General features: G+C 39.2%; 2 protein-coding genes across 7 annotated transcripts in view; one reads left to right on the top strand and one right to left on the bottom strand.

Annotated features, from left to right (window-relative positions):
- The window catches only part of ddr1 (discoidin domain receptor tyrosine kinase 1), a 93,727-nt gene extending 81,326 nt beyond the window's left edge, over positions 1 to 12,401 (top strand). For all 6 annotated transcript variants that reach the window (XM_008431354.3, XM_008431352.3, XM_008431356.3 and 3 more), the window contains 6 exons: positions 3,210 to 3,511; positions 3,611 to 3,738; positions 4,650 to 4,847; positions 5,411 to 5,678; positions 7,001 to 7,150; positions 8,157 to 12,401. In XM_008431354.3, coding sequence (XP_008429576.1) covers positions 3,210 to 3,511; positions 3,611 to 3,738; positions 4,650 to 4,847; positions 5,411 to 5,678; positions 7,001 to 7,150; positions 8,157 to 8,297 — 1,187 coding nt within the window. In that variant the 3' untranslated portion in view covers positions 8,298 to 12,401. The remainder of the gene's footprint in view (positions 1 to 3,209; positions 3,512 to 3,610; positions 3,739 to 4,649; positions 4,848 to 5,410; positions 5,679 to 7,000; positions 7,151 to 8,156) is intronic.
- Positions 12,402 to 12,437: 36 nt separating this feature from the next.
- flot1b (flotillin 1b) lies at positions 12,438 to 23,290 on the bottom strand. Its single transcript, XM_008431351.3, has 13 exons — positions 23,133 to 23,290; positions 20,735 to 20,785; positions 20,349 to 20,424; positions 20,129 to 20,219; positions 18,777 to 18,920; positions 18,547 to 18,666; positions 17,217 to 17,312; positions 16,934 to 17,086; positions 16,037 to 16,218; positions 15,905 to 15,950; positions 15,631 to 15,768; positions 14,321 to 14,485; positions 12,438 to 14,231 (listed from the first exon to the last, which is right to left on the bottom strand). Exons 2-13 carry the CDS (start codon positions 20,775 to 20,777, stop codon positions 14,202 to 14,204), a joined length of 1,284 nt encoding a protein of 427 aa, XP_008429573.1. The 5' UTR covers positions 20,778 to 20,785; positions 23,133 to 23,290; the 3' UTR covers positions 12,438 to 14,201.
- Positions 23,291 to 24,387: the final 1,097 nt, after the last annotated feature.

Below are 24,387 nucleotides of genomic sequence, written 5' to 3'. Positions count from 1 at the left end.
TTTCCTCTCACTTACTGACCTGTCGGCGCCGAGGCAGGAGAAGATTTTCTCCCAAATATTAACAATCTGTTTCTGCATGCGACCTTCCCATTCTCCCATTCACTCATCACATAACTCCTTCCTTTGTTTGAAGGGATAGTTTGGTTTCTAAGGAACTGTAAAGTTTCACAAAGAGCTTTTTTTTTTTTTTTTTTTTTACTTTGATTGAGTTTAGTTTCTGTGAACGCCTCAGCAGCACCAGGTTATCATGCTGCGTTCCAGCTGCACTCGGAGCTGGGAAATTACCACTTCCTTTATTTCACCAGGAAAATCTCACTGAGATTAGAAATCTGTTTTACAAGAGAATCCTGGCCAAGACGGGCAGCAGCACAGAGTTTACAGACATTCAAACGTAACGCAGTCATACATAAATTAGCTAAAACATTTACAGACAGATGATTTCTTCTCAAAATCAGTAAGAATAGCCTTAAAAATATTTAGTGACATTATCATCTTAAGGTTCATGTATGCAAATATTTATAAGATGGAGCAGAAAACCAAAAAGATTTCTCCCCAAGTTCAGTTCAGACTCATTTTTACCGAAAGTAAATTAAGTTCTCACGTTGACGAGTGTATCCTCCGGTGAACTTTCTACTTATGTAAACAAATACAAAATAGTTCCAGTATGATTTTATAAATAACAATATGCCAAAGATTGAGTCTATGAGTGAATACAACCATATTGTATACACTGAAAAGAAAACGGGTCCGAGTTGATTTGTTACAAGCAGTCAAATTAAGTTTATGCAAGTAAATACATTACATTTATTAAGTTGTCATATTAAGCAAATATAAGTTTGACAAACTTAATTTGACTGCATGTAACAAATTAACTTTTTTTTAAAGTTGGAAATCCATTCTCACTTTTTTCATTGTGCAGTAATGAGTAAAACCCTCCAGTCAGACTTCCCACTGGGAAACTGGGAGTAATTGGACTTTTATTTTATTTAAACACCACTCCTTTAGGAGCAACAGCTGGCCGACATTATTACTTTTTCAATTAACTGTCCATTTTCATTACATAATCTCGAAATATTTTCAATCTGAGCTGCATCATGAATATCAATAACCCAGAAAACGACTAATTATTTCTAGTTGTATAATAATCTTGTAACAGCAGAGCTGAAGTGAAGGTCATCTGTCCTTAAAGGATCTTTCTGGTGTCGTTCGTCTAAAGCCGTAGTTTGCAGAGACGTTTTTATCCCAAAACTATCAGATATCTGCAAGAAATCATCACAGTGAGTCCCAAACGACAACAATGGTACAAAAACACGACTTTATCAGAACAAAAATAGAGTTTCAGAAGAGTCCATGTGTCAAACTGAAGGGCCATCGGGGGCCAAATCTGGCCCCTGATGGCTTTTAATCTGGCCCTCCTGACTCCAGAGGGATGCATAAGTAAAACCTTAAAGGTAACATCTGAGCACCTAAATATTATTGTAGCAACATAATCAGAGCAAGTTTTGTCTGTATACTGACAAATTACATCAGCCAGTCCCTCCAGTTTTTTTCTTTTTTCTTTTGAAATTCCCAAATCTCAGAAAATTACGCAAAAATAAACAGATCCGCACATAATTGTAAGTTAGTTGCATGTCTTCCACAAAAATGGTCAAAAACATGTTAAGTTTTTGTTTTAGACTAAAATTTAATTCTGTTTTTAGTGATTCCTAACTCGCTTGCAGATTTCTTTCTTTCTGCTGCCTCAGTCTTTCTTGTAATCTGTGATCTTTATGGCTAGTAACAAAAGGTCATGTTTAACCATCATACATATCGAATATCGCAAAAATGTCTTGCAAATATTTCTAAAGTAGCATCAGAAAATCAAGGATTTTGATTACAAAAAATGTTCAACAACAACAACAAAAAAATTTTCAGTATTATTTAATTTTAATAAGTACTAATCGAGCTTTAAAATGGGTTTTAGCAATGCATTCTGGCATAAATGACCCTTTCATTCATCCATGACTTTAAACTTGGCCCAAAATGAAAATGTGTTTGACTCTCCTGCTGCAAACTGGAGCTAGAAAACTAGATTTAGCAGAAACCTGTGAGGTCAGTTGATGAGAGCTGAGGACAAGATGCTACAGTGGAAAAGTATTTCCAAGTCGAGACTCAAAACAAAGCCGCACACTTCTGCAACGAGGATACTGCACTTCTCTAAGTGTTACCTTCCCAGACCAATCCAAGTTATCCCATTGTTATCCTTGTTAAAACACATTGTAGTTAAATCCAGTTGATAATGACGGATGGTAAAATATTTTTTTACTGGAGTCGATGTGACTCCTGCTTTTCCTCCCAAATACATGAGCTTTATAAAGTTACAGTATTGTGATCTACTGGATGCAGTTGCGTGTGAATTTAGGCTGAAAATTCTCCTATCAGGCTCATTATTATTTCAAAGGTAAAACAACTTAGCATTCAGGTCTCACTCTCCCTACAAGCCCACGACTCAAGTGCTGTCTGAACCTTTTGGGAGCCGCTGGTATCAAACGTAAAATCATTATCTTTTTGAGGTGTTTCAGTTTTATCAGCGGGTAAAAAAAGGAGTTCGATGTGGTGTAAATGAGCAAAGAGAGATTCAATAACAAGTGGTTCGTACCTGCTATTCACGCAGGCAGATGGATTTAATGAAATTATAAATTATTTTAGTCTCTCACGGGAATAAAATAGGTCACAGGAGGGTGAACGTGTGCTGTCAGCTGACTGAATGAAACAATGATTAATGCACCGACCGGGCTGCAGGAGGCCGCAGCGGGGAATACATTCACAAAATTGTAATCCGTCACAATATGCAGGGGTGTGTCGATATTTCTGCAGGATGACAGCTCCGCTGCATAGTTTCAGCTCCAGCTCAGCCTCCCAGTAGATGAATGAGCGTGCAGCTGTGCTCTGGACCATCATCAGTTCTTCTGTAATAATAAACAACCTTTTCCCGGGCCGACAGAGGAAAGGAAAGTGGAAAACTTGATTTCACTTATCTGAGATTGCTTACGTTTTTCTTCTTGGACACTGAATTTGGTATTTAGCTGAAAATCCAAACTATCCCTTCAGAACAAGTCGCCTGACCTCTTATCTCCTGATTCTGTTCCTGCAGACGTCCGTCTTAAATCACTCGGTTGTTCTCGGGTATCTCGTCTTTTCATCCGCCCCGTCTGCCTCTTGTCTCCCAGCTTGTGGTTTGGACTTGGACCTGGAGAAAGGCTTCCCCTCTGCACACGAGGAGCCCCCTCCCTATCCGGGGTCGCCTCCTTATCCGTCTCTGTCTCCCCCCGTCTCCCCGCCGCTGCCTCCCAGCGTCCCGCATTATGCAGAGGCGGACATCGTCAGTCTGCAGGGGGTCAGCGGCAACAACACCTACGCAGTGCCGGCCCTGGCCTCTTCCAGCCCTGGTGCCGACGCCCTCCCGCTGCCGGAGCTGCCGCGCCAGTGTCTCGTCTTCAAGGAGAAGCTGGGGGAGGGACAGTTCGGGGAGGTGAGGACTGACGAAGACGGAGGACGTGTCTGGGTGAAAAGATCGCCGTCCTCCATCAGTGTTTGAATTTAATTAGAATTTAATTTGCTGTGGTTAAAGGTTCACCTGTGTGAAATAGAGAACCCTCTGGACCTCCCGATCCTGGAGTTCCCCTTTAATGTGAGGAAAGGGCGCCCTCTTCTGGTCGCAGTCAAGATACTGCGCCCAGACGCCTCAAAGAATGCCAGGTTTGTATCAGTTTATTTTTACAGTGTCTAAACCTCAATACCGGCTTTTACATTGCATTATAACTTTTTACTGTACCTAAATTATCTTTTTGCTACACTGTCTAATGTTCTTCAAAGTACCTCAATCAAATTTTTGTTTACTTATTTTTTTACTTTACCTTTTTTACTTTATTTTTGTACTTTATAAAAAAAAAATTTAAAGTAAATATTTATTTGCAAATCTATTTTTTAACCGTACTTAGTTTTAATGTACAGAGATAAACACATTTTTTCCTCCAAAAGTAGTTTTTGTATTTGCCAGATATTTTGAGATAAGTGATACTTCGTTACTGTGCAGAGCCATAATAGCCATACCTTCCATAATATTTATGGTTCATTATTCACATTAAGTTCTTCACAAAAGCAGCAAAATAAAACTGATAGGTCATGAAATTACCTAAGTTTCTTTTAAAAAACTGATTTAAAGAAGGTCGTTAACTTAATTAAGGAGATTATGACTGATTTCCTGAGGAGCTGCTGGGCCATGACTGCAAGCAGCTGGTACCGGACAGAAGATCTCTGAAAATCTTAAATTAAATGCCTCCTCTGGTGGGAAATGGAGAAGTGAAGAGATGTTGTTTGGACAATGAGGCCTTAAATGAACCAAAAACATAGTGGGAGAGACGTTAACCGAGGCAGCAGGAACAGACACGTCTGCTCTGGATAAAGACTCTACCGTGGAGTTTAGCCTTAAATTGGATAAAAGATCTTCAGCAAACAAAGGAAAATATCCGCTTCTCTGTGGTTTTCTTCATGGTTGAGGCTTTTCAAACAAAAAACTAACTAAAAAAACAGAGAGCTGGCGCTTCATGTTGGATTTTGTACGAACTTGTTTTGTTGACTCTGCAGATCTGTCCCTTTTCTTCTGGTAGGAACGACTTCCTGAAGGAGGTGAAGATCTTGTCTCGCCTGAAGGACCCAAATATCATCCGGCTGCTGGGAGTGTGTGTGAGCAGCGACCCCCTCTGCATGGTCACCGAGTACATGGAGTGTGGAGACCTGAACCAGTATCTGTCCCAGCGTGTCCTGCTGGACAAAACTGGGCCTTCACACAATACGCCGACCATCAGGTAACTTAAAGGGCACCTGCTACATAAAATTCACACCTTGCATGTTTTTGTGCTTCCATTTTGGTCTCTACTGTTTAAAAAACACTAGCACAAATGCTTAAAAAAACACCCATCTTTTATTTATTTTTTTATTTTTTTTGGCTATGCGTTAATATTTTTTTGGTGTCTAGAAAATGAGCCATTTTGATTGTTGACTCATATTCATCGGGGACTGTGCTGTCACCTAGCAACCCCAGCCAAGCCCAGCCCCGTCACCTAGCAAACCAAGCTACAATGGCTTCTGGAAAAATAGAAACCACTTGCTGTATTCTTGTTGGTTGTGCAGGAGGCTCCACTTCTCCTTTTCTAAAATGAATGGTTGTATAACTGCACATCTGTTCACAGCTACTTTCACGTGTGATTGTAAACTTTGAGTTTATTTGGATTTAAAGTGACAAGACGCCCTAAAACGGCTCAGTCTAAGCATGGTTTTGTATCGCCTATAGTCCTATCCGACCTATTCAAGGAAACTTTAAAGTAAACATCCTCAGCTACACTTCCTGACGTTTCCCTCCTGTTTTCAGTTATCCAGCGCTCATCTCCATGGCCAGTCAGATCGCATCAGGGATGAAATTCCTGTCCTCTCTGAACTTCGTGCACCGGGATCTGGCCACTCGTAACTGCCTGGTCGGCGGCGAGAAGGGAGAGAGCGGAGACGATCGAGGCGGGGAGCGTCACATCAAGATCGCCGACTTCGGCATGAGCAGAAACCTGTACGCCGGAGACTACTACAGGATCCAAGGCAGAGCTGTGCTGCCGATACGATGGATGGCCTGGGAGTGCATCCTCATGGTAAGCAGACAGACGGACACGATGGTCTGTGTGCTCACAGGTTATCATGAACTGCTTTTAGTTTCATCTGTAAATGGTTTTTCTCTTTTAAGTCAAAACTCTAGACTTTTCCAGACTGAACTTTCTGGAGTCTCCCTGCTTCTAATGCATAAATACAAAAGTTTGTGATAAATGCAGGGCAGATGTTTCTGTTGAGCTCAGGATTTAAATGTAGAGGCTGCAAAAAACTGAATGCGTGGATGGATTAACAGATGCAAGGCCGACATCTTGGAACATGGCCTCACATAGTTATATTCATATGAAACACCTTATCAAAAAATATATTGGAGATGCATCAGAAGAATGAATTTCAACAGCGTTGAGATGATATTGACTAGAAAAAGAATCATAGTGAATAATTCCTCATCTTTTATTGTGTAATATTGATTGTGTTTGTATGTATACATCATCTTATACATCAGTTATAAGTGAAATAATCTGTCAGTGGAACAAATCATTTAACTTGTAATATGGGAAAAATGTCCACTGGCAGATTATCTCTCTTATAACTTGAACTTTTTTTTTATCAATATTGATGAATTGTTGACTTAAATGAGCTCCCATTTCTTGCTGATAAGTTACTTGTAAGTTAGTTTCGTCTTATTTTACGCCCTCTAAGATATTTGCAGTAGAAACTAGACCAGAAATACTTGATTTTGTTTTTGCAGTGTGCTTGCTTGGGTTCTCTCAGACACTCCTGCTTCCTCCCACAGTACAAAACATGGTGTCAGGTTACTGATCTCCAGATTGTCCTTAGTTGTGAGATGGTTATTTGTCCTGTGTGTCTCTGTGTTGCCCTGTGATGTTTTCTAATGTTTGTTGTATAATATTACTCTTAGTGGTCCTGCATTAGCTTGGTCCAGGCTGGAAGCCTCAGCATCTCTCCAAGGATAACTGGACTTGCACGACAGATGCTATTTTCACCACTTTTTCAGAGATTGAAAATGGTTAAATTTCAGTTTTCCAGACTGTGTAGGAAACGAGAATATGTGATTTCTTTTAATTGCATTGCAATTTTCCACCACTTTAATTCAGGTCAAGGCTTTTTGGACCATTAATGGGAAAATTATACAAATAAAACATTGGAAAACAAACTAATGCACTCAGAAAACGGTGATTCATTAATGAAGCACTCACATGTGAAAGGAACCCATTAGACGTGTCATTTCCTCTCCATCAGATTCACCTTTTATGATAATGATGCTGGTAGTTGTTGTGACACTAATGGAGGTCGAGACGATGAAAGCAGAGGTTCAGGTGTGTGTGTCGGTGTGTGTCCGCAGGGGAAGTTCACCACAGCCAGCGACGTGTGGGCATTCGGAGTCACTCTGTGGGAGATGCTGAGCGTTTGTCAGGAGCAGCCGTACTCCGACCTCACAGATGAGCAAGTCATCGACAACGCAGGGGAGTTCTTCAGAGACCAGGGCAGACAGGTACGACCAAAACATGAGCACAGCTCTGCCGGGTTCTACTGACACTGGACATTTAGAAAGTGATTTGACTCCTCAAAAACACACATTAGTCCAGAGAATTATTTCACAGAAGCATTTGGGGTCATTCAAGACGGGCCTTTGTGTTATTTTTAGCCGGCATTGATTTTGTCCTCACAAGTCTTATTGCTTAAAGGTGACCTGTTATGCTTAATTGAACAGGTTAGCAAAGATCTATGGGAGATACAACTGAGAGAAAACTTCTCTCAATTAAATATGGTGTTAACGATTAAATGGGTCCGATTATGCAAAATTCACTTTTTGCATGTTTTTGCGCTTCCATTCGGGTTCTAAAAACGGCATACATTGAGCCATTTCAAAACCTTTCCAATTTAGTCACAATCGATGGCCACTGCACTGTTACCTAGCAATCCAAGCAGAGCTCCAGCACATTTGGTCAGCTGGTTTTACCACTAAAATGTGCTGTACAATGGCTGCTGGAAAAGACAAGTGTTTTGTTGTTGACTTACATGTCAGACACCACTTGCTGCATTCTTGTTGGTTGTGCAGGAGGCTTTACTACTGCTTTTCAAAGATGTTCGGTTGTATAATTGAGCATCTGTTTGCAGCTATTTCGACATGAGTGTAAATGTTGAGTTGGGGGCGTGGTCAGCAGCAGCTCGTTTAGATTTAAAAGCCCTGAAACAGCTCAGTCTGAAAGGAGCTGAAAATATTCAGAACTGATCAGAATGAAATCTGAAAATGTAATGAACATGTTTTGTTTAGGAAATAAATCTGTTCAAGGCAGTATAATAAGTCACCTTTAATGTGGGCAGAAGAGTTTTGCTACCCTGTTTTCCACATGATGCGTTCACTGATTGGAAAAAAATCAGGTTTCTGAGTTGATGACCACTTGCCTGCTGATCAGGACTAATGAAGCTAGTCAAAATAACCCAAAGTTATCCAGAGCTGTGTGGACGTTCATCACATGCGTCTCTTTCTCTCTCAGGTGTATCTGAGCAGGCCGGCCGTGTGTCCTCAGGGTCTCTATGAGCTCATGTTGAGCTGCTGGAACAGAGACTGCAAGCTCCGCCCATCTTTCGCCAACATCCACTCCTTTCTTACCGAGGACGCCATGAACATGGTTTGACGGAGGAACGACGGGAAGAAAGTTGACCTTTTTGCTTGAGCGGTGAAGTGGGCTGGTGTGGTGGAGGGTGCGTTCACAGGCACAGTGGGGTTGCTCGCTTTTGTATTTTGTACTTTTTGGGCGGGTGGGGCTGAGACGCCGCTGGTTCGGTTTTTATTCCACCTCAGACCCCCAAAAGACGTCTTTTTAGTAGGTAACGGCTACGTTACGTAGTAACTGGTGGTGGGTTCAGTCTTCAAATCAGTTTTCTGCCATTTCAGATCGTGTCTCTGCTGATTCGATGCTGCAGAGTTAATATGCAGGAATCAGTCGTACAAAATACAGCTTCATGTCTGAAACATTCAAATTATTCAGCATTTTAAATGTTATTTGTGGACTAACAGATGAATATCACAAAGAACAACTGTTGTTTGGAGGTGAAAGGTCACGCAGGGATTGTCTTAGTATTTATAGCCCACAGCATGCACTGTAACTCAGTGAGCTTACTTCCAGCTACGTCCCCTTCGGCCTACTTTTTATTGCGTCTCTTCATTTGATCTCAGCCCCACATTCTAGCCCAGTGACCCACATCCACAGTGTTTCTGTGGGAATAAAGACGCGTGGACCAGACAGGAGCAGCCTCCCCGTTTCGTCAGCGTGAACACGTCGAGTCTCCCGTCTTTAACCGTAAAAATCTGACCTCCATCCTGCACCCGACTCCAAACAAGAGGAAAAAAGCACAGAAGACGAGAGTCTGCAGCTGTAAATTAACAGATAATTTTGTTCTTCTTCCATCAGAGAGACGTTGCTCTGGGACTCCTTTTCAGGCACCTCTTCAGGTGTTCTTCTTCTTATCATCGCTTCTTTATTTGACTGTGACTCGGTCAGAAAGGATCGATTTTAAAATTCCACAAATCGGCAGCACTTTACCCTACATGCATTTCCCTGACTGTGATGAAACTCGTCTCTGTAAAGGGTCTGAATGACGATTCCTGATTCTGATCAGGACACACATCTCAAACATGCACACTCTCCTGTTAAAATGCCTGGCTTTTGTTACCTAAAAAATATGATAAATTATTTTAAAACTTTTTTTTTTCCACCTTCAAATTGCATTTATCTTGTACATTTCAACTAAATATAAAAAAAATAAAAAGCTGCAATAACATGTGCACACTTTTTTAACAAACTTTTATTTTTATTTTGTTTCATAGCACATTCTTTCTCAAGGTTTTGTCAGATTTTTAGAAAGCCCCGGATGTTTTATTTAGACAAAATGACTTCCGTCTTCCAGCCGTACTCCTTAGTCCATCATGTAGAGAAATAAAACTTCCTGCAGCTTGTTTTGTGTCACAACAGTAAACTGATATAAAGCTACAAAGACAACCTTATTAATTTATCACATTCATTCTAATCGACTGAATCCTGAAATTAATTGTAATTGTATTAATTGTACATTTTCACTCCTAATAAATTTGTTCATTTTACAACTGAACTGTGCAAAAAGAGAAAATAAATAAATATATAGCACTTCACTATAAGCTGCACCCACAAAGTTTTTTTTTAAAAACTGGAAACGTACAAGCTTCAGGTATCTCCGCCGCTCTCGGGTTTCATCAAGGCCACTAGATGGCATTAATAAATCTCCTATTAAGGACGCAGCCCTGCGTCTCCAACGCCGAACCATGGATTCGTTCACGCCGAGCTTACATGTAGCAGCTATCGAGCTCTACTGCTAGATCGATGGCCTTCAATTTAAAAGCTGCATCATATGAACTTCGTGTTGTTTCCATGATGAGGGGCTATGAGCTTGAAAACATTTCTCCGTCGTGCCTGCTGCTAGCATGTGCTTCCTGCTAAAGAGCCCCCTGGTGGTGGAAGAAAAATTCATAGAAAAGCCTCACCGAGCTATAGGCCGCAGGCTTCCAAGCGTGGGGGGAAAGTAGCGGCTTATATACACTGCTCAAAAAAATAAAGGTGTAAAATAAAGGTGTCAAAAAAATAAGTCAAACTGTCCACTTAGGAAGCAACACTGATTGACAACGGGGACCCTCGTCGGGTGAATCAGTGTTGCTTCCTAAGCGGACAGTTTGATTTCACAGAAGTTTGATTTACTTGGAGTTATATTGTGTTGTTTAAGTGTTCCCTTTATTTTTTTGAGCAGTATATATATATATATATATATATATAAATAAAGGGTGCAGAAATGGATTGACATTTTTTACGGCACAGAAGCCCGGCATGTTGGCAGGAGGTGTGAAAACGTCGGAGGCCTCCTCTCCCCTCCACAGCTCTGCCAAACCATTAGATGTAAAAATTTGTTTTTTAAAATCTGGAATGGCATTTTGGATTCAAACAGCAATCCTATGTAAGCTTTCAGAGCGCTGAGATGTTACTGATCTTATAATTTTCTTTTATATCACTGTAATTTTATGGCATTATTCAAACTGGGAATTCTGGGATTCCTGATTTTTTATTTTTTTTTTGGAGTGAAAGTCTATCTCTGCGTTGATCCATGTGTAAGCTGACCGCGGTGGAACCAGTGCTTCTACCTTACTGTCTGTACAGCTCTGTAAATCTGAGATCACCCTGATTGTGAAGTAATACATGTTTAGTGATTGGTTGTGCCATTTCATTCATTTTGATACACTGTAGTTCACTTTTTGTTTTTTCTTTTTAGCTCGGTTATAATAAAATGTATGTGCACTCACTTTCAATTTAAGGGATTTCAAGAGATGTTTTTGGTCGTCACCAGATTATTTCCTGAAATGAACAAAATCATATTACTGCATCATTGTCTATGATTACGAAGCTGTAGCAGCAATAGCTTGAAGACGTCCATCCTGTTTGGGGTGCCTTGGTTCATTTTATTCATCATTGCTTGAATTTGCCATATTTCTCCATCTCAGTTGTGTTCAGGCTTGAAGGGCAGAACAGTTTACATGTATTTACAGAATAAAAGTTGAGGAATATAAAATAAAAAGGCATGAAAGAATGAGAGAGAGCACATGAAAGTTGGCAAATAGAGACTGTGTGATGAATGTATTGCCAATTTATAAGGAGGATTGTCCGGAGAAGAGGAGAAAGTCGAGAGAAATGTTAGTGCAATAGCTTGGAGACCCAGCAAACCAGCACCCTACACAGGGGCTTAAAGGTACAGTTTGATCATTTTCGACTCAAAATGTTTGTTTCAAAAAGAGTGTTTTAAAATTACTTTTAAAAAATATTGGAAATATTGTTTCATACTGGTACAAGTTTTATCCTCCAAGGTCCTGGAACTATATTTCAATGAGCCAAACCAGAACAGAGACAGTTTACTCAACACTTTGATATATATATGACTTGAATTATTCAGCTTAATTTCAAAATTTGACTGAAATTTTGGGATTTCTTAGCTGATTTATTTAGACGCTTCTCCTCAAGCAGTACTGCACCAGATCTTTTTACCATAAGCTCTTTTATTTAACAGAGGAATGTGTCAATATCCATATAAAATGTCCATCCAATAGTTGTTCAGCCTTCTAATTATGTTGTATTGAAGATCCCTCATGCATATTGAGGTGTTCAGTCTGAAATGGTTTTATTTTAATCATTTGATTCCAAATTGTGCAGAAATGGTTGCATAGCTCTTCAATTTCATGACCAAAAACACGTTTTTCTCAGGTCAGTGGTACCATTACACATTAGCAAGCTGCTAAAACTTGAGTTTAAACAGCTGATAAAATGTATTTGTTCAGCACTCAGTTAACTCGCACATGTTGAGCCTCTGATTTGTCTCGATTTATTAAAGAATGCGTCTCAGTTCAGGTTGTATTAACACAATTTTAAAATCTGGTGATGACCATCACATTTTTGTCCCTTTTAGTAAAATTATAGTATTGAAGCTGTTTGTACTTAACATTTTAGTACAACTCTTCCCAATCTGTCCGATTTCATCTCTCTGTTCTAATGTTCACAGTATGTACATATTCAAAGGACAGGATTACAGTTTTCTTTACTAATATATAGATAACTCCCTGTCACATTTTCATCGTTGCTATAGAAACGCTTGTTATCTTCAAGCTCTTATTCATTGCTGTTCTATTTTTGTAGAGGTTTTATTAAAGTTACCCTTTTCAAATAAAACTGAGCGGCCTCACACTGTGTACAAACACCAGGCTGTTTTCGGTGAGTTTAACATTTTATTAATCGTTCACTACTGACTGTTTAATACAAGCAGTTCCACACTAAATATGATTTACGTTCATGTCAGTTTAAGTAGCCATGCAACAAATGTTTTCGAAGCATTCTTCACAAGAATCACATCGACCGCAAGAAGGCTTACTGATGCAAAACCTTTTGGGTAAAAGTCTATAAAATTTTATACAGATGCAACTAGTAGTTAATATACATATAAAAAAAATTATAAGAATACACCTGCAGTTATATTAGAACGTCTCAAATATCCTGTATGATTTTTACCATTTAAAGGTTCGGTACGATCAAAATTGGAAAAACATCCTATGTCTAATTTAAACGCCAAGAAGAGAAAAAAAAACATACACAAACTGATGTGTGAATTGTGACATTAGTTAGTGCAGATTCCGTCTCTACAGCATAAAAAAAGCCCAGACCTCAAAGAGAGCAGCTGCATGCTTCAAAGAGACAACATGCTTTTCTCCAACCACCAGACACTTTCAATGCATCGAACAGGAAAACCTCAAAACTTGTACCCATCGAACACTTACTCCGACATTTTGAGACAGAAATCCCTCAGCCTGCAATTCAAACTGATAAGAAATGCAGCCAATGGACAACAACACTAGCAGTGAGAAGTCATTTAATTACCACAGAGGATTTAAAACAGATGTGTCAAACTCTAGGCCCGGGGGCCAAATCTGGGCCGCCGCAGCTCTTTATGTGGCCCTCTTGGCTCCAAAGGGACACAGAAATGGAACCGTCCAGATAACGGCAAGCTTAAATATTATTTCATCAATTTGAAGCAGTTTTGATCCGTTTACAGCCAAATTGCATCAATTCGTCACTCCGGTTTTTTGTGAATTATTGTGGAAACTTGCGAGAGTTTGTTTTTCACAAAAGAAAATCTGGTTTTCTACTATACTTCTACTAATTAGCTGCCTCGACCTTACTTTATGTCTAGTGATGCGGTGAGTAATGACGATTTTTTTATGCAAAAAAATCGATTGTGAAATCTTGGAGTGACTGAAAATATGTTCAGCGTTTAATTTTAAGAAATTATTTATATTTTAACAGTTTAATGAGTTTTATCAACGCATTCTGACACAACCAGCCCATTTAAGAACATTTATGGTCTTGATTTGGCCCAAAAGGAAAATGAGTTTGACAACTCTGATTTAAGAGCTCTATGTTATAAACAGTCAGGACTGCAGAGAGAACGACAATTATTATAGTAAACAAGTGGAAAATTTGAGAGGTTTTCCAACATTTCAGTCCTGATTTCAAACAGCAGAGAGGAGCCGTTCTTCAAGTGATGGGACAGTTCTTCCATTGCAGCAGCAGGTGTAATTCGGGCTCCCTGAACTTGCTAAAGCACTTTGCGTTCTGTAACAAATTAAAAAAAGGCACAGTGACCTCTGAACTCTGATCAGAGGAGTGATGGTTCCGTGGTCCAGCTCCTTCGCAGGAACGAAGAGGAAAACCACAAGGCAAGAAGTTGCATATTGAAAATCGGGTATAAAAAGGCAGCAGCTCCGACTTCATGTTGAGCTATGGTGGGCTGCGCGGCTACGGCTCCGACAGGCCCAAAAACATCCGAGTGCTTCTGTGGTCGGTAACGATGGGGAGAAAAACAGCAAACATCCAGGAAATGAGCAGAAGCCACAGAAAGGAGGGGAAACATGCATGGACAGACGGTACGGATTGGACACGAGGAGGAGGCGTGGCGCTCTCAGATGATCACCCTTCCTAACGCACACGGGACGCCTTCGAAGCGGCCTGAATCAGAGGAAAATAAGAAATCAGCATTCTCAGTTTGCTCAGTCAGGTGAATCACCTGGTTTTTTTAACAGATCGGACTCTGGTACCTGTGAGATTTCAACTCCTGTGAGTTTTTCCACAACGTCAGGCAGCCGGGTCATGATGTCCAGAACCTCTCCAGCCAGTTTGGCGGCTCCCACCTCTGAGCCGCCGCTGGACACCATGGTGATCTTCTGCGCCTTCGACATTGGCTTGCTGATCTCCTCAGCCATCTGCGGCGACACGTCGGAGAAAGCAAAAAGGATAAAGGTTGGTTGTAATGAGAAATTTACAATAAAATTATGACTAAATGTTTTCAGACAAACGGTTTTAAGGAATGAAAAGATACCAAAAAAAGTTAAAAATCCAATGTTTTTGGTGTATTTTACAACAAAGAGGGCTGTCTGGGTTTCATAAAGTTGTTTGAACATCGTCTATCGTTTACAGAAGAAACCAGAAGTTTAAATATGCCGTATAAAAAAGCCACAAACATAATTTTTCTCTCAACCTCTAAAGTTAAATCACCACAAACTTCTCTTGTTTTACGTTAACTACAATCACAAATTATTTCTATTTGCTAAAAGCCACAATGACGAGAAAATATGTCAGATTTACTACTTATGTCTTCAAAATCTGAAGTTGGATACATTTATTGGGTATCTTAGCCTCTGAACTGCATGAATGAATCAAACTTTTTGGTTTTCCTCCTCCATCTTCTGGCCCGTTCCTCCTGACAGAACTGAGTCGGGTTTGAAGTCCGTTTCGCTCACGCGCCTTTTGAGATCCGATCATAAACTCAGTTCAGCTCTGAGATCAGGACTTTAAGAGGGCCGCGCCAAAACATTGAGTTTATTTTCCTGGAGCCACTTTATAAACATGTTGACTGTATAACTGGGGTCATTGTCCATTTGGAACATAATTAAATATTTCCACATAATAAATCTGACATTTTTTTTGTCTCCTTATTGTGGCGTTTAGCAAATATAAGTAATTTTTTCTATCTGGCCTAAAACAGCAGAAGTTTGATCTGATTTAACTTCAAACAGTGGTGTATGTAAACTTCTGGTTTCAGCTGCATTTCTAAAGGCTGACTTGGTTCATACAGGAAACACACATCTTGCTCTGCTGAAGATCTTTGCACAGCGAGATGTTTTCAGATCTCAGGCTAAGGTTAGCTTGGTTCTTCTTTGTTTTATATTCATGGTTATAATTTGTAATAATAAAAATTAATGATGAGTTTACTTCAGCTCTCATCCCTTCAATGTCCTTTCCATCATGCTCAAAATAAAAAAGTAAATTTGTTTTTGGCCTTATAAGTGATTCTTCTCTCAGCTCTAAGGTTTGTTTCCATTATTTTATCAGAGAGGGTTAAACTGACCAGAGGAAGTTTCTCCAGCAGCATGTCCACCATGGCTCCATCTTTGTACTGCTTGAAGGCCTCGGCCTTTTTGGCCATCTGCTCTGCCTCAGCGCGACCTTTAGCCTCCACAGCGAAAGCCTCGGCCTCGCCCCTCATCTGCATGAAAGCAAAAACACGCAGACGCTCATTAGAGACAACAGCTCAAACAAAGCAGCCGTGTTGGACCTTCTCACAAAACCAAACATAATATTATAATTAATAATAATATTAATAAGCAAAAGTCAGATTTTACCTTAATCGACTCTGCCTCAGCCTCAGCCTCCATGATGAGCTGCAGGCTGAACAAAAGAAGAACAGAACGAGTAAAATACTCGCTTTCAATCCCGGCTCAACGACCTCAACAAAATGGCGGCGTGCTGCTCACCGCTGCGCCTCGGCTAACTTCTCCATCCGGTATTTCTCAGCTTCTGCGGGTTTCTTAACTTTGGCCTCCAGCTCCTTCTCTTTGCGGATGATTTCCTGGTCCTGCAGCGTGATCTGCTGCGTTCGCTCCACCACCTGAATCTGCATCTTCTCCTCCTCGATGCGCTGCTTGGTCTTCGCCACCTGATGTGGGATAGTTAAAGGTGACCTATTATGCTTCCTTGAACAGGTTAGGATAAGATCTATGTGCTACACAAAACATATTCATGACATTTTTTGCACAAAATTGTGAGATTTCATTCTGCTCAGTTCTTCCTATTTTGAGTTCCTTTCAAAATGATCTGTTTTACGGCGTCCTATCACTTTAAATCCAAGTAAGCTGCTGGTGGCCACGCCCTCAACTCAACAATTACACTCGCATATGAAAATGGCTGCAAACAGATGCCCAAACATGCAATCGTACATCTTTTGAAAAGCAGAAGTGGAGCCTCCTGCACAACCAACAAGAATGGAGCAAGTGGTTTCTGTATGGTAAGTCAACAATAAAACGCTTGTCTTCTCCAGCAGCCATTGTACAGAGCATACAGCGGTAAAAGCAGCTGTCCAAACATGCTAAAGCTCTGCTTGAATTGCTAGGTAACCAATCGGGCTTCACTGGAGTTGCTTTTTGAAATGGCTCATTTTCCAGATATCAAAACACATCAACGTATTGCCAAATAACAGCTGGGTGTTTTTTTAAGCTCTTGGGTTGTTTTAAGAAGAAGTGGAGACTCAAATGGAAGTTCAAAAATGTGCAAAATGTGAATTTTGATTAATAGTTCCCCTTTAAATGTGGCTGAAGCAGAAAAATGTGATGCGTCGTTTAAAAAACTGTAGTGCACTGTGGTGCAGTGGGCACCTGAAGCTGGTAGGCCATCTCTGACTCGGCCTTCCTGGAGTTGACCTCGATGTCGTAGGCTGCTTTCTTCAGCTCGAAGTCTCTCTGAGCTTTCGCCATTTCGATCTCGTTCTTGTACTGCGCAGAAACCTTTTCCTGCATTGCATGAGCCTCCTGCGTACAGCCAGCGAGACAGGAACAGATCATAAGGAAATTATCCCAAATATATATATATATATATATATATATATATATTTTTTTTTTTTTTTTTTCACCATTTATTTCTACATTTGTAATTTTTTACCCTGATAACAGCGTCGCGTTTATACTGAGCCTCTCCGATTCTCGCGTCTCTCTGGACCTGGGCTGTTCGGGCTTTTCCCAGAGAGTGAAGGTAATCCTGCAGAGTAGACGGAAAAGAAAAGATTAGAAAACACAAATAGTCATACAGACCGAACAAGTTCCAATAAAAATGTAAAAGAAGCATTTTTTTATTTATACTTTGAAATTTAGTTCTTTCATAGGTGGAACTAGGAAAGTTTAAATAACAATCAGTGACTTCCTGTTTTCACTGGCTAAGAACTGACACAAGATAATATTTTATGGTCACTCTCCAAAATGGGAAAGACAAGAAAACATACCACTAAAGTTAATCTGATGTTCTATTGACCTCCACAAGTCAAGAAATAGCTACAAAAATAGATATTGGTCTAAAACTGCCAACATCTGTAGTCAAATAATTATGTCAAATAACATAAACCTTTAAAAGTTTAAAACTCGCATAATAAAATGCAAGATTTTAAGATCCAGCAGAGACTCTGTAGCAGTGGTGTCCAACTCGTTTTTATTTCAGGTCACATCAGCATCATGAATGTTCTCGATAAAATTACCCATTAAACTGTTAAAATATGAATAAACAGGCATCTGCAGTCCCTCTTAAAGTTAAACTTTTTCAGATTGAATTCAGATAGAAACTGCTTTGATTTGATTGATAAAATATTTCGGCACACAACTGTATCTCTTTATCTAGAGCTTAGATGGCCACATAAGACGTTCTGGTGAGCCAGATTTGGCTCCCGGGCCTCGAGTTTGACACATGAAACAAAGTGTGAAATCGTGGAAAAGCACACCATGCCCACTGTAAGATACAGCAGACTATTTTTCTTCTGAAGGAATCCTGTTAAAACGGCACCATAAAGGCAGCAGCAGCTGATTTAAAATAAAAATTTGGTGGATAAAGTAAGTCAATAAAAAAATCAATCAACGGGAGTTTCTGGAGGATAAGAACCAAACATCAACACATAAAGAGTCACAAGATTCAAAATCACCAATGTCATCCAACCTTGTGCTGATTGTGCAACAAAAGGGGAATTTATGGCTGTGTGAATTAAAATGGCTTCTGCAATTGGGCAGAGAAGGATTTCAACTCCCTAAAAGCTCCCAGCATTAAATGAGTTTGTGGTGCATTAGTCAAACCAATGAAGAAATGGTTCGACTACCGCTGAAGCACTTAGGCCTAAACGAGGCCAGGAGTTCACTCAAGTTCTTCAGCAGCAAAAGCCATCTGAGGCGGAGAGCTTTCACTAGACGCCAGCAGATGTCAGATGTTTGACTTTTATTTAGAGAACACAAACCTGATCATCGTGGACGTCTTTCAGGGTGTAGCTGACCACACCGATGCCCATGTTGACCAGGTCGGAGGAGGCCACCTTGAACACCTGCTCAGAGAACTTCTTACGATCCTGGTAGATCTCCTGCACAGAAAGCAAAACATTACCACAGATTGTACAACACATACATAGCTCTGACCCGTGTGATGTTAAATTTGAAGTGAAAACATGTGAAGGTGTTTTGACGGACCGACCTCGACCGTCAGATGAGCAATGATGGCTCTCTGGTGGCCCTCCAGTGTCTCCAGAGCGATCTGAGCGACCTCGGCCTCAGACTTCCCCATGAACATCTGGCAGGCTGTGGCCAGCATCTCCTTGTTCTGACCCTGAATCTTCACCTGGGAACAAAAACTAAAAGATTTAGCTAAAACTGAAACTAAAAGTTTAAAAGAGGGAGAATATTTAGTAAGATTTGACTCGGTAAAACAAAAAGTCGGAGAGGTTCCTTGTCTTTCCACTTTGCCTTGCAAATTAAATTTTATCCCTTGAAACTTTTCCATAAACTACATTGTATTTTTTTATAACTACAGAGTGTTTTTGTTGAAATTGTACCCTTACTGTGTAGTATTTTTATTCTTTGTTCTATTTTTATTTTATATTCTATCTCTGTGTGAGTCTATTTGCTGCTGTGCCTTTTGTGTCGCTGCAGTTGCAAAGAAATTTCCCCATTGTGAGACAATAAAGGATATTTCTGCTCTATTGTATGGCACAGATCAACACAGATATGAACATAATAATAAAATGGAAGAGAAAGTCATTTATGGTCTCATAAATATCTGAAAAGTGTGGCATGCTTTTGTATTAAAATTATTTTGGTAATTCTAGCTAATCTAAAACAAGAAAAATTACATCTGATTAAACATCTGACGATGAGAAGAAAAAAATCTACGTCCTTTTATGAAGTGGTGCATTCAAATACCTGGAATTTTCAAGGACTTTTTACAGACAACAAGAATTTATTTCTGCATAAATTCAGCGTGTTGAAGGATTTAAAGCATCGATACGAATCCTAAAATCAGAGTGACAGCAGCTCGTCTGCTGGATCAGCCTCTTCTGAACAGTTTTAATAGATATTATCTGGCAGCCGCAGATTGGAAACAACCCACAGGAGCTGGATTTGTTCCAAGGCTGTCGTCCAACAATCCCAACGACGTCCTCGTCAAACTGACTCCAATCCTTACATTTTCTGTTGTTCCTACTTCTAATACATTCATTTTAAGAGTAAAATGTTCGCTGGCTGCTTAATAAATCCAACAAACTGACAGGTGACATGATAAAGAGATGATCTGTGTCATTTCACCTGTCGGTGCCTTAAACTGTGATTTTATTAAGTGGTGTCAGAGTCAAGGGAGCAAATACTTTAGATTTTAAACACACTGCAGTTTATGGTTTATCAAATAAAAACCCAGTTAAATACAATGAAGTTTGACGTCGTGCTAAAAAGTAAACATAAAAGTAAATATGTTCACAGAAGCTGATTTAACGAAAAAGTCTGTTAAACTTTCTGATTATAAAGCATTTCTCCCACACAACGGTCGGCGCTCACCTGTGCGATGCCGGTGACCGAGATGGGGACGCCATGACGGGTGTAGACTTTATCACTCTTCACGTTCAGAGTTAGAGTGTTGAGTGTGATTCTGCAGACGTAAAACCCAAAGCAAGCGTGACGAAGAAGAGATGACTATATTCTGATCATTTTCGTGCTCTCATTTATCTCCATTTAATTTGCCAGAGACTCTGAACCACAGAGGCAGAAGGCGGCTCACCTCTGGATCTTCTGGATACACGGGATGACAAACACTCTTCCTCCAGCAATCATCAGAGGTGGAGTACGGCCGCAGCCTGGTGGGGAAAACAGAGAAATCTGATTAGTGACAAACAACCAGCTGCTTTACTATCCAGGGGAAGCAGAAAACGGATCAGTTGTAGCTTCATTTCACAATACAGGCGAGTCAGTCGCAGTGTATTAAAGAAAACTGGAAAATCCCCAAGCTGAAAATCCAATGTGAGCAAATAATTGGATCACAAACCTTCAGTAAAAGCAGAACACATTTATAAACACGGCCATTAAGTATCATCTGTTTCTACCAGCTACTGGAAGGATTTTCTAAACATCCTGTGTTATTGCAGGAAATAAGCAGGAATCCATTACCAGACACCACCATGGCTTCATTGGGTCCACATGTGTAAAACATCTCGATTCCTGAAGGAATAAAATGTACATTTATGATTAAAAAATGAATCCTTCAGCAGTCTGTGAGCAGTACAAACAGGATTTTGTACTAATATAATAAAAATAAACATTTGGATAAAAGTATTTGTGGCAGAGATGCAAATGAAAAGTAAAATCCTTTACATTTATTACCCCATAAAAGTAGACAGATGATCTATGCATAATAAGGTTTGTTGGATGATAAATTGCGATAAATGATAATATTGTTGAGACAATTTTTAAGTAATATCGTGATAATGGCAAAATAATGAAAGTTTGTCCTCTCAAAGACCAATAAAAGCTCATTTTGAACTGGAAGATACTTTAAATATCCAAAAAAAGACAACTAAAGGCAATAAATAAAACTGAAATGAGTATCATCCACAACCTAAACCATAAATTAAATGGATTATTAAATCTCTAGACAAAATTGGCCTTTAAAAAATATTAATCATGAGAACGGAAATTATCAAGCTGTTTTATATTTGTCATGTGATTAACTTATTATTGTTACAAGCTTCTTTATGACGTGTAATAGATAACAGATTATGTACAATAATATATTAATGTTGATATATAAACTCAATTTAGAATGACTGATTGCCATAAAAAGATTCAGGTTGCTTGTTAGAAACATTTTCATGACTAATCTCTTAACGGCACCGCTCTCTGAAAAGTGACTTAAATTAAATTAGCAGCTAAATTGTTTCACTAATGATTCTAATCCAGGAATCTAAAAATAACCAGAAATTGCAAAAGATTTACAGGAAAAAGCCCACTCATGGAAAATTATCCACAGGGAAACACAGTGGGGTATCAGTTACTTTGTGACTGGCAGATTATCACACATAAAACCATTTAATGTGCAGAGTTTAGTGTATAGTGGAGGATCTGTGATGCTGTGGGCCTGCTTCTCTTTCACACAACATGGGAATCTTAGTAGCGCTCTTTAAAATACCAGGGCATTTTTAATATTAAATGAAAACCTCAGTTAGAAACCTATAAACTGGTCAACATTGGGCGTTTCAGCAGGGTATTGATTGGAAAATGTGAACAAATGATTAAAACTGACAAATAGCTAAGACACATTTATCTTCCTGTATATAGGATGTAAAAGATAGCACGAGTCCCAAACTTTTTTGGGAAAATGTACTTTTAAGACTAGCTTTGCAATATTGTGGTTCAGTGGTGTCCAAAGTGTGGCCCAGGGGTCATTTGTGGGTCTTGAACTAATTTTGTGCAGAAGCTTGATGCAGATGGAGACTTTTTATTTGTGATAAAGGTAAAAATGATAACCCAAAAAATTTTTAGCAAGCCACCCAAAATACTCACTTTTTATAACTAAGCTTTCATAATAAATATGCTACTAAAAAGGTGACACTGCTGCATCCAAATCAACATTAATCGAATGTATTAAACTTGGGTAAATATAGCACGCATTTTGACAGAAAGCGACACAACTACATGTATTTATTTTAATACATCAAACATGCAAAATTCTGTTTCAATTTTTAGATCTATAACTACAAAAAATAACTACTTCATTTGCTTGATTTTAATTTTTTTTTATTCTTTTTATTTTATTGGCCTTCGAGCACTTTTAACTCAACGATTTTGGCCCATATGACAAAAAATATTTTTTTGACATCCCTGCTGTAGTTTTTACTGTAACTTGATTAAAGTTATTATGAAGTATTGCTTCTCTTGCCAGAGTCAAATATTCAAATTTTAACCAAAGATGCGTGAAACACAGATACATGTGAGACCTCCTGTTTGTTCACAAGCTTTGTTATTCTAATACTGGAAGTATTTCACAAGGCGGTAGCATATATTTAAATACTCACTACTGTAAGTATTCAAAGGATTTGTTTTTACTCGAGTAAAATTCTTTGACTACTTGAGTAAAAATAAGTACTGTTGCTCATACACGAGCACACTTCTCGGGAACTACAGCTTACACATGTCAACGCCAGTCAGATGACCTGTCTGTGTGTTTTCAGTCTCACGGCTCCTCCCTCTTCCCGACAAACACACTGAAATCTTCCTTACATCTCCCCAAACAAAACTGTGTCGAGTCCAAACAAAAAAGCTATCCCCGTGTTAAAAAAACAAAAAAAAAAAAAAACAAAAACGTTAAGAAACGCTAAGAAAGCTAACATCCACAGCTAACATGAGCTCGCCTTTAGCACACAAGGGAAAGGACGTAATTTCCTTACTACACACTGACAGTAAAGGAAAACGGTAAAGGATTAACACAGCTACTCTTCAGCGAAATAAACACCGGAATCGACTGCTTCTGTTTAAACCGTTCCTATTTGGTTTATAAAAGACAACAAACCTTTTCAGGATGCAATTAAATTAGTTTCGTGCTGCTGCGGACAGATTGTACCGTAGCTCGGTGATCGTCAAGTTGGAATCAGAGAAGAATGTCGTTGTGAAAAAGGAAGTATCCGTTCACCACGCCCCGTTTGACTGGCGCCATCTTGTGGCGAAGCTGGTCTGGATCTGTGCAAAAGCAAGGTTTTTAAAAGGTTTTTTCAGCTTTGGTTAAGTGAATATTGTGGGTCATTGAATAATTTTAAGTTATCATAAAGTGTATTTTCGTACCACTGTATTTATTTCACATTCTGTGTTCTGTTCCTCATTTTTTTCTATGTTTTTGCACCAAAGATGTTTTCTCAATTTAGAAATAAAGCGTGACCAAACAAAGAATTTCACTCCACTTCCAATTGCTCACATAATACAGACATTACGCATAATTAGATAAACATTAGAGGGAGTAAAGTTAAGAATAAAGTGAAAATATACAGCCATGTGTTCATTTTGTGGTAGTGCAATATCTGTATTTTGTTTCCTCTGAGCAAAAAGTATAGGTTAATGTATTACATATACTAGAACATAGACAAAAGCACAGAAAGTATTACAGACCATGTACCTGGGGTGTATTAGAAAATACACTAATATAATAAAATACAACCTTTTTAAGTTTACAAAAGTTTGTATTAATTATACTTTCATAAGGTAATTTTAAGTTTACAAACGTATAGATTAAGATATGCAACACATAGTCTAATGTAGGCATATAAGTGTGGTTCATGTTTTTGTTTATTGTAGCATATTTAATGTATAACTGTAAATCTTGATATGTCTTTACTCTTGGACTTTTCTATATACTTTACAGTACAAGCCAAGTGTGTTTCACTATGCTGTTCTTAAGTATGTAAAATATAATTTACTATAAGTATACGTCAAGTATACGGCCAAACTACGTCTTATTAAGGGTCACAGAGTTAGCAGGCTACTCTGGAGTTCATTGTGTTCATCAGTTGTTCAGCCTGGGGGAAGAAAACTGTCTCTGTGACGTCTGGGTTTTGTAAATAGCTCTTTGCACCGACCTCAAGATAAAAGTCTAAAGAATTTGTGTCCAGGATGTGTGGGGTTGGGATAGATGTTAGCTGGCCTTTTCCTGACCTGACCAGTACAAGTCCTGGATGGAACGACGGTCGGCCCTAATGATACGCCCTGCAGACTTAATAGTTTGGTACAGTTTGGACCTGTCCTGTCCTGTGGGAATAAGTTAAACCACAAAATGA

Source organism: Poecilia reticulata, chromosome 16 (assembly GCF_904066995.2).
Source record: "Poecilia reticulata chromosome 16, P_reticulata-male-v2, whole genome shotgun sequence".
In the NCBI taxonomy this organism is placed as follows: domain Eukaryota; kingdom Metazoa; phylum Chordata; class Actinopteri; order Cyprinodontiformes; family Poeciliidae; genus Poecilia; species Poecilia reticulata.
This window is presented reverse-complemented; position numbering and strand designations above follow the sequence as displayed.

Coding starts and splice junctions, on each gene's coding strand:
- flot1b (XM_008431351.3), bottom strand. CDS start 20,777: ATGTTTTACACATGTGGACCCAATGAAGCCATGGTGGTGTCTG. Junction 18,667..18,776: donor TTGCTCATCTGACGGTCGAG/GTCGGTCCGTCA, acceptor CTTTCTGTGCAG/GAGATCTACCAGGATCGTAA. Junction 17,313..18,546: donor AAGACGTCCACGATGATCAG/GTTTGTGTTCTC, acceptor TCTACTCTGCAG/GATTACCTTCACTCTCTGGG.